This window comes from Nannospalax galili, unplaced genomic scaffold (genome assembly GCF_000622305.1).
Source record: "Nannospalax galili isolate Female #2095 unplaced genomic scaffold, S.galili_v1.0 scaffold1233, whole genome shotgun sequence".
NCBI classification, from domain to species: domain Eukaryota; kingdom Metazoa; phylum Chordata; class Mammalia; order Rodentia; family Spalacidae; genus Nannospalax; species Nannospalax galili.
This window is the reverse complement of record NW_008333791.1, coordinates 430,128-445,789: the sequence shown is the minus strand read 5'-3', so window position 1 is coordinate 445,789 and position 15,662 is coordinate 430,128. Positions and strand designations below refer to the sequence as shown.

The window sequence follows — 15,662 nt, the reverse complement described above, 5'->3', positions numbered from 1 at the left end:
GTTCTTAACCACTGAGCCACCTCTCCAGCCTTGAACCAACTGCTTTTAACCACTGAGCCATCTCTCCAAACCTCAGAAAGCTTTCTTTTACCTTTCTTTTTTGTAGGAATGACTTCTACAAAGTGGACAGAATCTGAACTAATGACTTTTATTTAACCTTGCAACTGAAAAGCTACTATTTATTTTAAAATATTTATTTTATTTTTAAAATGTTATGTGTATGAGTGTATTGCCTGCATGTATATAAATGCACATGTGTCGTACAATGCCAGTGGAGGTCAGATGAGGGCATTGGATCCCCTGGAACTGGAGTTATGAATGGTTGTTAGCTGCCATGTGGGTAGTAGAAATCAAACCTAGGTCCTCTTACTCAACAATCCAAAAGTGGTAATTCCCCAACTAAGGTTCCTTCTTTCCAGATTTAAGTTGACAACTGAAGCACAATATATATGTAAAATTGGCACTATAACATTAGGAGACTTACAGGCCAAAAATCACAACCAGTACATACATCTTAGGTTAAAAAAAAATCCAAGCCAGGGTATATTAATATCTTAAGTCAGTATACAACTTATAGCTCTCCCATGACTTGTTTAATCCCCCTATCCAAATTCAATTAGCACTTGATAATTTAAAAATAAAGATTATAAAGACCTGTACTTTTGATTTCCTAAACATATCATTCTATTTGACTCTTACAGAGTTGTTTCTCCCTGCTTGAAATGAAGGACCTTTCTAGTATCATTTAATGGGCTAACTCTGAAAACAAAATCTTACTTACATTACTAGCTTAGAAGGTAACACCCAGGCATCCTGAGCATATACTTGATATAGCCCTTAAAATTTCAGGTTGCTGGGGCTGGAGAGATGGTTCAGTGGTTAAGAACACTGGCTGTTCTTGCAGAAGACCTGCGTTTGAATCCCAGCACCCACATGACACTAACAACTGTCTGTAAATCCAGTTCCAGGGGATCCAATAGCCTCTTCTGTCCTCCGTGGGCATTGCACAACACGGGTGTACTTACCTACATGCAGGCAATACACACATACACATAAAATAAAAATAAATATTTTTTAAAGAAAAGATTTCAGGTTGTCAGTTAAATCACATCATCATCATTATTATTATTATTATTATTATTATTATTGGTCTTTTTGAGACAGGGTCTCCCTGTAGCCCCAGCTGGCCTGGAACTCACTATGTAGACCAGGCAGTCCTTTAACTCACAGAGATCTGCCTGCCTCTGCCTCCAAAGTGCTGGGACTACAGGCGTGCACCACCATACTTGGCTCTTACTTTTTATTTTAATGAGGAAACAGAAGTAATTAGAAAATACCTTCAATAAGCTCTCAATACCCTGTAATATCTGTGCACATCCCCCATTTCCTGTCTATTACTATGGAAGAACTGAGTTCCTGGCTAGGGCCAATCTTCTACTTATTTACTAGATCCCATCTCCTCTTAGTCACAGGACACTGGTAGCCCTTTCTTTCTTTCTTTCTTTTTTAACAACCAAAATTTCTCTCTACATTGAATCACATACCCTGAATTTCATTTCTGCTTTTTTTTCTTTTGAGGACCCAAGGATGCTAACTCAGGGTCTTACACATACTGGGCTGGGCTCTACCTGAGCTCTACCCCCTTGCTTTCATTCCTGCTCCTAAAGGAATGATCTATTTTCTTTTTTACTTCTTGACTCCCTTGCCAAGCTTAGCCCCTAATATTTTTCATCAAAATAACTAATGAACATTATTAACACTGACACAATAATGCTATATCCTGACAACAGTTCTCAGGCTTCACTTGACAGCTATGTCTATAGCATTTGGCCCAGGAAATCATTGTTACCTGAAATGTTTGCTTCTTTTTAATGTTGGCTCCAGGACACCAGCCTTTCTCAGTTTTCTTCTTTTCTTTTTGCTTTCTCCCTGTTCCCTTGACAGGAATGTTCCATAGTTCAGTCACTGTGCCTTTAATCCTTTCTGTTTATGCTCATTCCCCAGGTATCTAGATACACAGCTTTAAAACTTTTTATATGCTGAAAGTCCAGTGTTTATGTCTTCTGCCCTTACTTCCATGAAATCAGAACAAACAAGACAAGGGCTAGAAAAATTGGAGGTGGTGCCTAGAGAGCATAAAGAAAATTCAAACTATAGAGGCAAAGTCTAAAATAAAAGGTCTAAGGTACAAAAGAAGGGTAACTTGCTGCAAGTGAAGAGCAGAAAGAACCTGAAAGGACCTAAACTGAACAGTTCAGAATGTATGAGTTACTGATACCATCAATAACAAAGGAGTAGAACTGAAGAGAATAATCAATCAAGGACGACACTTTTTTTTTTATGAACTGAAAAGACAATTTCAGATCCACCAGAGAAGTGAGGCTATAAAACAAGCCAGTGTTCCTCAATGAAGACAAAGAAGAAGATGCAGGAAATGTGAATTTACAGATCAGAAATACCTACACAGAAACCTCCAGGGAAGTAGTGCCAGAGTAGAAAGGTCTAAACTGTAATTGATGACTTGTTGGAGGCTTAGTATAGACTATGGTAAGAGTTAAAAACTGCAACATAACCTAACTTTAAAAAAAAAATTCGGTTGTTGGGGTTCGATGTGGCCTGAGGCCTTGATTTAGCGGAGATGCTTCAAAGCTTAAATAAGAATGCCTGGATCCCCTTGAAGCCCTACTATACCCAGGTTTACCAGGAAATTTGGGTAGGAGTGGGGTTGATGTCTTTCACTGTTTCTAAAATCAGGAGTGCTAATAAAAAAAGTAAAGCTTTGAAAGGTGCTACACCTGCTCATGGTCATGGTCATCATTAGCCCGCTCCCTGAGTACACTCAAGATGAATCCTCAGTCAGCCTGTAAATTTAAGCAAGCTGTGTTAGTTGGGAACATGGAACTTCACTATATACTTGCCTAAGTACCATTTATTATGTGGCATCCATAAATGTATCTGTGAGATGCATCACTAAAAAAAAAATTATCCATAGAGATTTACCAAGTCCTCACAATGAATAAAGAAAAATTTGACCTGATTCCAGTAGGAGAAGGAACCATTATGAGATGTAAGGGCATCCTATTCTCAACAAAGCCTGCCTCAGAAGAAAGAAGCTACTATACTGGCACTTCATGTATTGGGAAGGGAAAAAACCAACTCCCATTGCTTAGCATCCTCCTGCCCACATAAGGTAGAGGAGAAAAATCAAGATGCACTAATTCATATCCCAGCAGCATAGACCATGAAAAGACTGAGAACCAATTATACTAATTAATACTAATACTAACACTTCTCTCTCCACCCTGGTAATGCATTACTAAAGGTTTATCTACTGTGGTTAATTTATGTAGTACATCATCTCCATCTATGAACAAAAACAACAACAAAAAAATACAAAGCATACTAAAAGGGGGAAAAGAATTTAAAGTCAAAACAAGCATCAGAGCCAGAGTCAAGACACTGAAAGAATGTTGGAATTATCAAATTAGTAAATTTTAAAATGATGACTAATATTCTATGCACATGAATAGAAAGTAGACATCATGTAAAAACAGATGAACAATTAAGTAGGCAGATGAATACTAAGAAAGAATGGAAAGCCAGGTGTAGTTGGCACATGCCTTTAATCCCAGCACTCAGGAGGCAGAGGCAGGCAGATCTCTGTGAGTTCAAGGCCAGCCTGGTCTACATAGTGAGTTCCAGGACAGCTGGGGCTACAGGGAGACCCTGTCTCAAAAAGACCAAAATAAATAAATAATAAATAAATAAATAAATAAATAAATGAAAGAAAGAATAGAAAGTAAATGCCAAAGATAGAAAAACACTGTAACAAAATTCAAGAATACCTTAACAGACAGGACATGTCTCAGGGAAGCATCTCTAAGCTTGAGGACATCACAACAGAAATTTCCCAAAACTGAAAAGTAAAGGAGTGAGGAGGAGAAAGAGAGGGAGAAGGAGAATGTTCAAGAATTGTGGGACAACTACAAATAGTTGTAGCATATGTGTGATAGAAACAGGTGAAAAAACAGATACAAGAACAGAAGAACATCTGAAGCAATAAGGAATAAAAAACATCCCAATTAATGTCATATAAGCCACAGGTCAGGAAGCTCACAAAACACAGACAGGATAAATTTCCCCCTAAACTATATTTAGGCATATTATATGCAAACTACAGAAAATCAAAGACAGGAAAAAAATATTGAAAGAAGCTGGTGGTGGGGGGTGGTTACAGCTTACTTAAAGATGAGCACAGAAAGAACGGGAGGGGGGGGAAGGACTACTCATGGCTCATTGACAAAGAAATTTTTATATTCCATTTTGTGAAGTAAATTTAAAATAGGATGGCTCTTTTGTGTCAGGAAGCTAAAAATTGAATAAGCTGGTTGTGGTGGCCCAAGACTTTTATTCCAACACTCAGGAGGCAGAGGCAGGCGGATTTCTGTGAGTTTGAGGCCAGCCTTGTCTACATAGTGAGTTCCAGGTCAGCTGGGGCTACAGGGAGACCCTGTCTCAAAAACATTAAAAAAATTATTTTTCAGAGGGAGAAATAAAGATAAGCAATTTGATGCCAGCAAATCCGTATTACAAGAAATGTTAAAAAATATTTTAGAAACAAGAAAAATTATACAACTTGGAAACTGAGCTCTATATAAAATATATTAAGTAAAGATAAAAATATTCTATTTTTCTTATTCTTGGGGCTGGAGAGATAGCTCAGTGGTTAAGAGCACTGGTTGTTCTTGTGAAAAACCCAGGTTTGAATCCCAGCACCTACATGGTGGCTAACAACTGTCCATAACTCCAGTTCCAAATAATCTGATGCCCTCTTCTGGCTTCCTTAGGCACTAACACAGGTGCACTTAGATATACAGGCATAACACTCATTAGAATAAAATAAAAAATACACTTGGGAGGCAGAGGCAGGCAGATCTTTGTGAGTTCGAGGCCAGCCTGGTCTACATAGTGATTTCTAGGACAGCTGGGGCTACAAGGAGATCCTGTCTCAAAAAGACAAAAAAAAGAAAAAGACAAAAAATAAATTTAAATTTTCAAAAAATTTTTTGATTCATTTAATGGATAACAGTATGTTCAAAATAATTGTAGATGGTTTATGACAACAGATAATTAATAGCCATTGTTAATCTGACATGATATAGAATTATCTAGGAAACAAGGCCTCTGGGCATGCCTTTGAGGGATTATCTAGATGAGGCTAGCCTCTATGAATGTCTGGGAGGGATTACCTAGATTAGGAAAACTGATGTGGAAAGACCCACCCTGAACACAGACAGCCCCATTCTTGGAGCTGGGGTCCTAGATTGCATAAAAAGGAGAAAGCAAGCTGAGCACAAGCATTATCAATTTCTGCTTCCTGAATGCAGATAGAACCCAACTATGTTGTCTACAACAAACTCACTTTAAATATGAAGACACATGGGGCTGGAGAGATGGCTCAGCAGTTAAGAACACTGGTTGTTCTTGCAGAAAACCCGGGTTCAAATCCCAGCACCCACACGGCAGCTAACAACTGTCCATAACTCCAGTTCCAGGGGACCCAAGAGCCTCTTCTGTCCTCCATGGGCAGTGCATGACACGGGTGCACTTACCTACATGCACGCAATACACACATACACATAAAATAAAAATAATAAATAAAAATTTAAAAAAATATGAAGACACATACAGGCTAAAAGGAAAAAAAAGTGAAGAAAGACATACTACTGCAACAGTAATAAAAATTAAAGATTACTGGGCTGGAGAGATGGCTCAGCAGTTAAGAGCACTGGCTGCTCTTGCAGAGTATCCAGGTTTGATTCCCAGCACACACAACAGCTAACAAACACCTGTAACTCTAGTTCCAGGGGATAAGACGGCCTTTTCTGACCTCCGCAGGCATCCACTTAAAATGCATGGGTCAAACAACATAATATCAAAACATATAAGGCAAAAACTAACAGAAACTACAGGAGTAATACATGATGACACTATAATAGTTGGGAGATTTTAATGCTTTTTTATCAGAAATGGGTAGATCCTGGAGGCAGAAAATGAATGAGGACTTAGTTGAGCTCAACACAGTAAATCAAATGGATTTATAATGGACATCTACAGTCTATTAAATCTACGTACCTTTCTCACATTCATCTGAAACATTCATCAAAACAGAGCACATTCTGAGTCATAAAATATACCTCACCAAGTTTAAAAGAAATTATTATCTGCTCAGACCACAACAAATTAAGTTATATAAAGAATAATTCATAATTAAGATTAACAGAAAGGTAACTGGAAAATTATCAAATATTTGAATATTGATATACTTCTAATTAACATGAATAAAACTTTAAAAACTGAAAAGAAATGTTTAAATATACTTTGAACTGGAGTTGGAGAGAGGGCCCAGCAGTTAAGATCACTGACTGTTCTTTCAGAGGACCCGGGTTTGGTTCCCAGAATCCACATGGTGGCTAACAATCATCCTTAACTCCAGTTCCAGGGGCTCTGACACCCTCTTCTGGACTATGCAGGCATTGCATATATGGATGTACTTACAAGCAGATGAAATACTTAGACACATAAAAAATAAAATAATTTAAAAATACTTTGATCTACATAAAAATGAAAGTACAGTTTATCAATATTTGTGGGTGCATGCCAGGTATGGTGGCACATGCCTTTAATTCCAGCACCAGGATATACAGGCAGGTGGATCGCTATGTAATAGAGGTCAGCCTGTCTGCATAGTGACTTCCAGGCTGGCTAGAGCTACAGGAAGATCTGTTTCAAAAAAAAACCAAAAAAACAACAAACCCCCAAACAGAAATTAGGGATGCAGTGAAGACTTCAAAGCACTGCTGCATGTTAGAATACATGATTTATACTCATATTCTAAATTTGTACTTTCAGAAACTATAAAAAGGAAATTAAATTATTAAGAGAAATAATAAAAATTAGAACAGCAATAAATAAAAATTAACAGAGAGTCAGATATGATGGCACATGCCTTTAATCCCAGCACTTGCGAGGCAGAAGCAGGTGGATCTCTGTGAGCTCTAGGCCAGCCTGATCTACATAGCAAGTTCCAGGCCAGCTGGGGCTACAGGGAAACGCTGTATCAAAAGAGAGAGAGAGAGAGAGAGAGAGAGAGAGAAGAGAGAGAGAGAGAGAGAGAGAGAGAGAGAGAGAGAGAGAGAAATCAACAAAATCTAAAGTTGGTTTTTTGAAAAGATAAACCAATTACTCTCTAGTCAAAGTAAGGGTAAGGAAAAAAGAGAAGACAGAAATTACTAAAGAAATGCTATGAATAATTCTATGTTCACAAATTTGGTAATCTAGTCAAATGAGCTAATTCTGAAAAAGGCATACTTTGACACAACTCACACTTAGTAATCTAAACAGATCTCAACCTAGTAAAGAGATTGAATCAATTATTAATAAACTTACAAGACAGAAAGCACCAATTCTAGACAAGTTCACTTGGTGAATTCTACCAGACATTTCATGAAAAAAAATTTATCAGTTCTTCACAATCTCTTCCAGAAGAATACTTCTCAGCTTATTCTATGAGGCCAGCGTTTAACCCCAATACCAAACAAGACAAACACAACAAAGGAAAACTACAGACTAATATCTTTCATGAATATAGGAGTAAAAATTACCAGTAAGTCATTAGAAGTTGAATTCAGCAATGCCTAAAAAGAACTATAAAGCATGATCAAGTGGGATTTCTCTATGGTATGGAAGCTAATCAAACATTTGAGACTTTATAAAAAAAATCTACAAGATACCTACAGCAGTGAAAATGCCCTGTATGATGGGGAACATAATTACACAGCTGTCTAATGTATCCCATCAGTAGTGAACCCTAATGTAAACTACTAATTCAGTGGTAATGATGGATCAATATAGATAGGTTCATCAACTGTAACAACTGTACCACTCTTGTATGGAAACTGATAACAGAAAGCCTATACATGGTGGGATGGGGGTGAACAGCATCATGGGATGGACAAAACATATAGGAAGCATATATATTGTTCAATTTTGCTATTAACCTAAAACTAATCTTAAAAATAAGGCTAGGGGGTATAGTATGAAGAAAATCCTGTGTTTGAACCCGTCTCCCCACCACACATACACAACAGAACTCAGAAATTTCCATTTCCAGAATGGCTGAGTAAGTGCCTATTCAATCTTACTGAAGCTGTAACCTGCTTATAAAATAATTAATACTATGGGCTGGGGAGATAGCTCAGGGGTTAAGAGTGTGTACTGCTCTTCCAGAGAAACCTAAGTTTGGTTCCAAGCATTCACAGTCTGGTGCAGCACATGGTTCTGGCCTCCACAGGCACCTGTACTCATGTATACAAACATCCCCTCAACACACACATGCACATAATTGAAAATAATAAAGACATTTAGTAGCAAATAGAACTGTAGGGAATAAATGAAATTACTTTCATGTTAACAGGTCTCATACTATTCAACAGATTCAAGACTTAAAAGTGAAATTTTAGGATGGGGATGATTTGTTATATTATAATTGATGTCAAGTTTTAGCCATATGGAAAAAACAGCAGGTAAAGTACAATCTATATTCCACCATGGACTGGGATTTTATTATTATTTTTTTAATTTATTATTTTTATTTTATGTGTGTAAGTGTATTGCCTGCATGTAAGTGCACCCTTGTCATGCAATGCCCACAAAGTCAGAAGAAGACGTCAGATCCCCTGGAACTGGAGTTAGGGACAGTTGTTAGCCTCCATGTGGGTGCTAGGAATTGAACCCAGGTCTTCTGTAAGAAGAGTCAGTGCTCCTAACCACCGAGTCACCTCTCCAGCCTGGATTGGGCTTTTATATCAGTTCTTCCCCTTCAGATTTTCTGTAGTAATTGCTAAAGGACGATGCTATCATTTATGATGTAATATGTATTACATTATGATGTAATACATATTAACTCAAAGAGTCATAGCCCACAGACTCAGTCAGGCTGAAAAGACCAAGTGGGTGTTCCCAATCAAAGCCACTAGAATAAGGAAGACTTAGTCATAAACTGTCAGAAATCTGAATAGAGATAATGATTTCAGAGAGGAGCAGCCAGTAGTAATTACTGCCCAGTACTCACAGTTGCAAAGCTATATATAAAATCTAGATAAGCTATATTTATTTCTGTATGATGAAAATCCAGGTCAGGCATATGTTGAGATTTTACAAAGGTCTAGGATAAAGGTGCTATTTCAATGAAGCCAGAACCCAGTCAATTAAATTTTTTTTAAAAAATTTATTATTTTTATTTTATGTGTACGAGTGCACTGCCTGCATGTATGAGTGCACTCATGTTGTGCAATGCCGGGGAGGTCAGAAGAGGGCACCAGATTCCCCTGGAACTGGAGTTAAGGACGGCTCTTATTCGCTTGTGGGTGCTAAGAATTGAACTCAGGCCCTCTCTAAGAGCAGTCAGTGCTCTTAACCGCTGAGCCATCTCTCCAGCCCTCAGTCAATTTTTAAGAGGGAAGTATGTAATAAAAATTAGAGCTTTGCTTTAAATGTCAAGTGTGTCTCCATTTCCCAGAAAACCTGTATTCTTGGTGGGTGTCTTCTAAACTAATATCCAGTGTTTCAGATGAGACCCTTCTCCCAAGACAAAGTTTAGTCAGAATCCTGGGATTCTCAGGGCACTGACAGCTACTCCATACATACTTCTACTCTCTCCCTCCTTTCAAAGACTTGGCAAACTGTGAGCAAGAGGACAAACCCACCAGAACTAGAACTGTCTTAACTACCTGAATGGATACCCATCTACTTCACAACTTTGATATCCCCTTTTATTGCTCAAAGACAAACAAATCTCAGGCTTAGGATAACAGTACCTATGGATTAGGCAGCAGGTTCTGAAGGACTTCCTATGGTTCTAAGCCTGCTCCATTTCCATTAAGCCTAGGCATGGTGGCATATGCCTTTAATTCCGTACCTGGGAGGCAGAAGCAGGCGGATTTCTGTGAGGTCAGGGCCAGCCTGGTCTACAAAGTGAGTTCCAGGCTACCTGGTGCTACAGAGAGACCCTGTCTTTAACAACAGCAACAAAAAGTAGCAGCAGCTATACTATAAACACTGCAGGAATGAATTACATGGTACTGCTACAGCAGTCCTTTCAGCAAAGCTGGGTCTGATTTTCATTGGATACAAGGATATGAGTCTAGACAAAAACAATGGCTAAGTCAAATGAGGTCTTCTGACCCTTTCTTGGGAAGTAGTATAGGCTTGAGTCAATGCAAACCCCATGTATTTTTAAAAAATATATTCCTTAGTCAGAAGCAAGTAAATCAGTTCTTACAAGACCCAGAAAAGCCCATATTCTAGACGGAGTTGAGACTAACTATATCAAATCATGGGTTTCAATTCCAATAAATGAAATCAACGTCAATATAAAACTAACATTAACATTCCCCACATTTTTGTTTTCTGATTCTCAACAGAGAAAGTTAGCAGCAGTCTCACAATGTAGATAATTCTCTCTGTGAGTCCTAATTCTTGGGCATGGCAGGAGACAAAACATTACTGGATGTTCATCACATCGCCCAAGATGACTAGAGCCATACACTTTAGAACACAGCAGAACAGAGATCATAGACCAGAAGACACATGTGGCTTCAAAAGGTACACAGGACTAAAAGTAGTGTTATAAGCACAAGGGAAGAGACAATAAGGAGTCAAAAGCACACTGTACACAGGGAGAAAGCAAGTCTAGGAACCCTGTATGCATCTGTCAATCAAGACACAGAGATATGCTGAAGCCACAAAGTGAGAAGTAGGAAAGAAACCTGGTGTCTGAAGGCATGTTTTTATTCAAGTTTTTAAAATCTGCACTTACCTGTGTGGCCATGGAGTGGGGAGTGTGGCCGTGGTAGTGTAGGTGATGTGCTAGAGGCCACAATCAAGCTTTTTCGGTTACTTGTCCGACAACTGCAATGAAAACAAAATGTCAGTTATAACTGGTCCAGAGACCTTGAGTAGAGGAACCATAGAGTGACACCATTCCCTGGGCTGACTGCTTTAAACCGAATTGATCAGCAATTATTACGTGAACCACTTAGATTTCATAACTCAGTATGATTTACCCAGGAATAACTTTTGATGCTGCCCTGATTTTGTCTTGATTTGTATTTTCCCAGTGTTTAACCTGAAGAAATATGGGAAGATCTCTAAAGGCAACAACCATGTTCAAAATTACAAACTTAATTTGGAAACTAAACACAAGTCAAAATATTATGTTACCTAGGCTGGTGGTAGAGTATCTGAGTTTAACTCTCAGCATAAACAAAACAGACCAAAAATTAACAAAAAAACCCCACACACTTTTATTTCACAAAATCAACCTTTTGTCATAAAAATGAAGCTTATTAATGTCATCTATTATTTTTAGAGCTATTTAATTTAAGTAACATTCTCACTTTGGAATGTCTTCTGTAAAACTCACTTTCTTTTTAAGTTAATGACAGGCTTTTTTCCTGTAGTCAGAGAAAACCAGATTATGAAAAACTAATTCAGACCACATCTGTTACTAAAAAGAAGGTCTAAGTTTATCTGAAGTGGGCCTATCAATTGAAGATACCAGAAAGAAGATTTATAAAGACATTGGGGGAAAAAAACCAAGCAAACAAAGAAAAAGACATTATGGAAGTTTGCCATTTATAGCAATCCAAATAAATGTTTACTGAACAGAATGCCTCTTACATACTAGGCACTGTTCCAGGTTCCAGGGAGGCAGGAGGAAGTAAGAAAAAGTCTGTCTTTGAAATTGGAGTGAGCCACTAGTGGTACAGAAAAAGATAGAACAGAGGAAGAGGGGCAGGAAACGGAGAAAAGAGGAGAAAGAGAAAGGAAAGTGAGGGTGTACTGGGAGTAGAAGCAGCTCAACCCAGCAACGCTCAACTCCGGAGAAGACATCTGATCAGCAGTCTGAATGTTATTAAAGACAAAGATATAAGAAGATCCCAGAGAAAGGTAAAGGTACGGAGATGGTGTGGTAGCTCATGCATATAACCCCAGAGGCTAACTTGGGAGGTTAAGTCAGGAGAAACCTGAGTTTAAAGCCAGCCTGAGCTATACAGGGAGGGAGGAAGGAAGGAAGAGAGAGAAGGAGAGGAGGAGGAAGAAAATACAGAGAGAAGGGAGAAAATAAGGTCAAAGAAGTCAATAGCGAGTGACAAGAGAAAATGATATAAAAAAGATGTAGGTCATAAAAACTAGGGTGTAGGTCACAGCCAGATCTTGTAGGGCTGGTAGACTACCAATAGGAAGTATAGAAACGTAGTAAGCTACCAGAAGAATTAAAGAGATTTTGATTAGAATCATTATCTTATCCTTTCCCTAAGAAGCTACCAGGAGGACCACATCTCTGTCTTAGTTATCATCAAATGTGCAAGCCTCCCAATAACTTGAGATAGTCTCACCACTCTTGAAACTTTCAGATGGGCTAACGCTGTAAATCCTTGAACGGTGTTATCAGCAAATACCCTAAGTTTCAATATTTTTTGAAAATGTTTTGAATTCTAGTTGTAAGTTAAAATTTTCCTTCTTTTCCTAAGAACACAGCTATTTTATTTATTGCTGGATTTCAGACAGACAGACAGACAGATAGGAGAAAGAAAAGAAAAGAAAAGAAAAGAAAAGGAAAGAAAGAAAGAAAGAAAGAAAGAAAGAAAGAAAGAAAGAAAGAAAGAAAGAAAGTAAGTACCTGGTAAAATCCCAACCCCCTGAAACTCGGTTTTCCAAAGCTGAATTGTACCTCAGTGTAGTAGAGCTCTTGCTTCAAATCCCCAGTAACTGTAAAAACCCAAGAAAACAAAACACAAACTCCAAACTTTCTACTTATTTCATAACTACCCAGGGACTGAGAGTGGCTGATGAAAAACCAAGAATCCCGTGGGTAGATATCTCTTTATATTTAAATTGACAAGAATTAGTTTGATCCTTGCTACCATGTGCAGACCTGACCAGATTTACCTAATATGCTCAGATTCTTGTCAAGAAAATAATTCACATATTCTCCTTCCTTAAACCAATCACATTTTCCATTATTTTGCTACTTCTGCTTTTTATTGAACAAATGATACAATTAGCAGAACAACTCAGCATGTGTTAACTATCTCTTTTGCTGTGCCAAAGCTTTCAAGTTTGAGGTATTTCCATTTCTTTTGTTTCTGAGGTAGTGGAGCTTTTGGTGTGGTATCTAAAAAATTATTAACAGCCAGAAGCAAGAAGATTACAAGTTAGAGGCCAGAATGGGCTCACAGCAACATCTAATCCAGACTGGACTATATAGCAAGACCCTTCCTGGGGCTGGAAAGATGGCTCAGAAGTTAAGAGTGCTTGCTATTCTTGCAGAGGACCCAAATTCGGTTCCCAGCACCCACACAGAGTGGCTTGCAAACCATCTGTAACTGAAGCTCCAAGGAGATCAAATGCCTTCTTCTGGCCTCTGCACACTGGTAGCATTATACACATACTCATACACATACAAATAAATAAATAAATAAATAAATAAGAATAAAAAAGTCCCTTCCTCAAAAATACACCACCCCCACACACACAGTTAAATGAGACTCTTCGGACAAAGGTAAGTGATACCACATGCAAATCTGGATGACTACAAAGAGAAGCCAATAGACATGTGCGTAAATATAAATCTCATTCTTATTCTTAGAATCCTTTTAAAGGACAACTGGTTTTTAAAGGAAATACAGTTTATCTTAGGGTTCATTGCATCAAGGCTAGAGGGAAGGAATGGAGATACGCTGTTTCAAAGCTCTTATATTAAATGTGACATGGTATGGGGGAAAGCTGTGACAAGTTGTAGTTTTATTATACTATAAATTAACACTAACAGTGAGTGATAAATACTAGTGGATACTATAATATCCACTAACAGTGAGTGATAAATCACATTACACAAACCATTCCCAACCAGTGGAAGATTACTTGGCAATAGCAAGTAATTATTGTTGATTCACACAATGGATAAATCTGAAAACTAACATCACTACATCAAGGTCTTTGCAACTGACTTTGCAATGTCTACAGTGTTTTACCCAGCGAGCATAAGAGCTTGCTACTTTACCCACTTCAGGTCTTGGCTCAATATATTCTCAGTGAATTTCTCCCTGAGCATTTCATTTAAAATTGTACTCTTTTCAAGCTTTCTACTCCCTCTCCTGATATTATCTATTGTATTAAATATTTTATACAACCATTTTGTTGTCTTCTCATTAGAATCTGAGCTTGAAATGGACCGTGACTCTGCTTTGCTTTGCTTACTGAATGTTCCTTAAGGCCTAGAACATGGCCTGGTATGGTAGGCTCTCAATAAATGTTTGTTAAATGTGTGTGATTTGGCATAAAATTAAAATAAAGAAAATATATGTATACCTGGTACATGTAAATCAAACTATTATATTTAAACTTACTGTGTATGGCCACGCATGGTAGCGCACACCTTTAATTCCAGCACTCGGGAGGCAGAGAAGGTGAATCTCTATGCATTGAAGATGGCCCTGGTCTACACAGAGTTCCAGCTAGCCAGGGCTACATAGTGAGACCCTGTTTCAAACAACAAACCTTTGTATGAAAGCAAAAAATCCCTCAAAACTTAAGTTATCAGTAACTGATTCTAACTTCATTAGCTTCTTTAACATTTAAAATAAAATACAAAACACTAAAGATCATATTTCAAAACCACATGCCTTTATATAAAGGTACACATAATCTCACTTGGCAAATCCATAACAGCTGCCAGGAGGAGAAGGAAGGTCAGACACTCTGGTACACATGCCATGACTCAGATCAGCTGAGATCCAGAACAAGGAACTGTTTCTCTTTCAACAGGCTCTAGTTAATTCTCTGGAATTATAGGAGGATGATAAAGACTTCATTCTTTTCATCTCAATGAGAAAATGGTACAGGAGAGTCAGAAATAGCAATTCAGATGATGGGAAGTACTCTGAAGGCTCTGAGTTGATGCTCTGATGCTAACTACAAGAATTGGGTCAGTCAGAATGAGGCCTGGCATTTCATCCTACATGTCTTAGTATGGTGATTTCAGTGGACAGTGGCGCAGGGTCTCAGGTACACTGTGCAATCTCTGAAACACTGGTGAAATGTGGCTGTTTTTGGAGGACAGCTGGTTCTTGGCCTTTGAATATCCCTCCTTCCGGTAACCAATAGGCACTCAGAAACCTGACCCTTGCAAAACCTGCCTTAAATTTACTTAGGAAGGGCTAGAGAGATGGCTTAGTGGTTAAGAGCACTGATTATTCTTGTAGATGAGCTGGGTTCGAATTCTAGCACTCACATGGTGGCTAACAACTGTCCTTAACTCCAGTTACTGGGGATCCAGTGCCCTCTTCTATCCTCCTTGGGCACTGCATGACATGAGTGCACTTACACACATGCAGGCATAACATTCATATATATAAAATAAATTTTTTCCCAGTTAATTATTTATTTAATAACCACATACTTAGAAGAAGCATTTCATTACAACAGCATTGACATATTCAATAACAATTTTCTGAGCTAAGATGCATCTTTTTCAGAATTGGCTATAAATTTTTAGGTTTACAGTTGAATTATTACAGTTATACAATATTGTACTC

The 15,662-nt window shown here is 38.1% G+C and overlaps 2 protein-coding genes across 7 annotated transcripts in view; one reads left to right on the top strand and one right to left on the bottom strand.

Moving 5' to 3' along the window:
• Positions 1-15,662, bottom strand: part of Mast2 (microtubule associated serine/threonine kinase 2) — a 181,752-nt gene that overhangs the window by 47,710 nt on the left and 118,380 nt on the right. For all 6 annotated transcript variants that reach the window (XM_008828491.3, XM_029561295.1, XM_017797004.2 and 3 more), the window contains one exon: positions 10,880-10,971. In XM_008828491.3, the coding sequence (XP_008826713.1) occupies positions 10,880-10,971 (92 nt within the window). The remainder of the gene's footprint in view (positions 1-10,879; positions 10,972-15,662) is intronic.
• Positions 2,634-2,925, top strand: LOC103730301 (ATP synthase subunit ATP5MPL, mitochondrial-like). Its single transcript, XM_008828490.2, has one exon. The coding sequence runs from the start codon at positions 2,639-2,641 to the stop codon at positions 2,819-2,821; it is 183 nt and encodes a 60-aa protein (XP_008826712.1). The 5' UTR covers positions 2,634-2,638; the 3' UTR covers positions 2,822-2,925.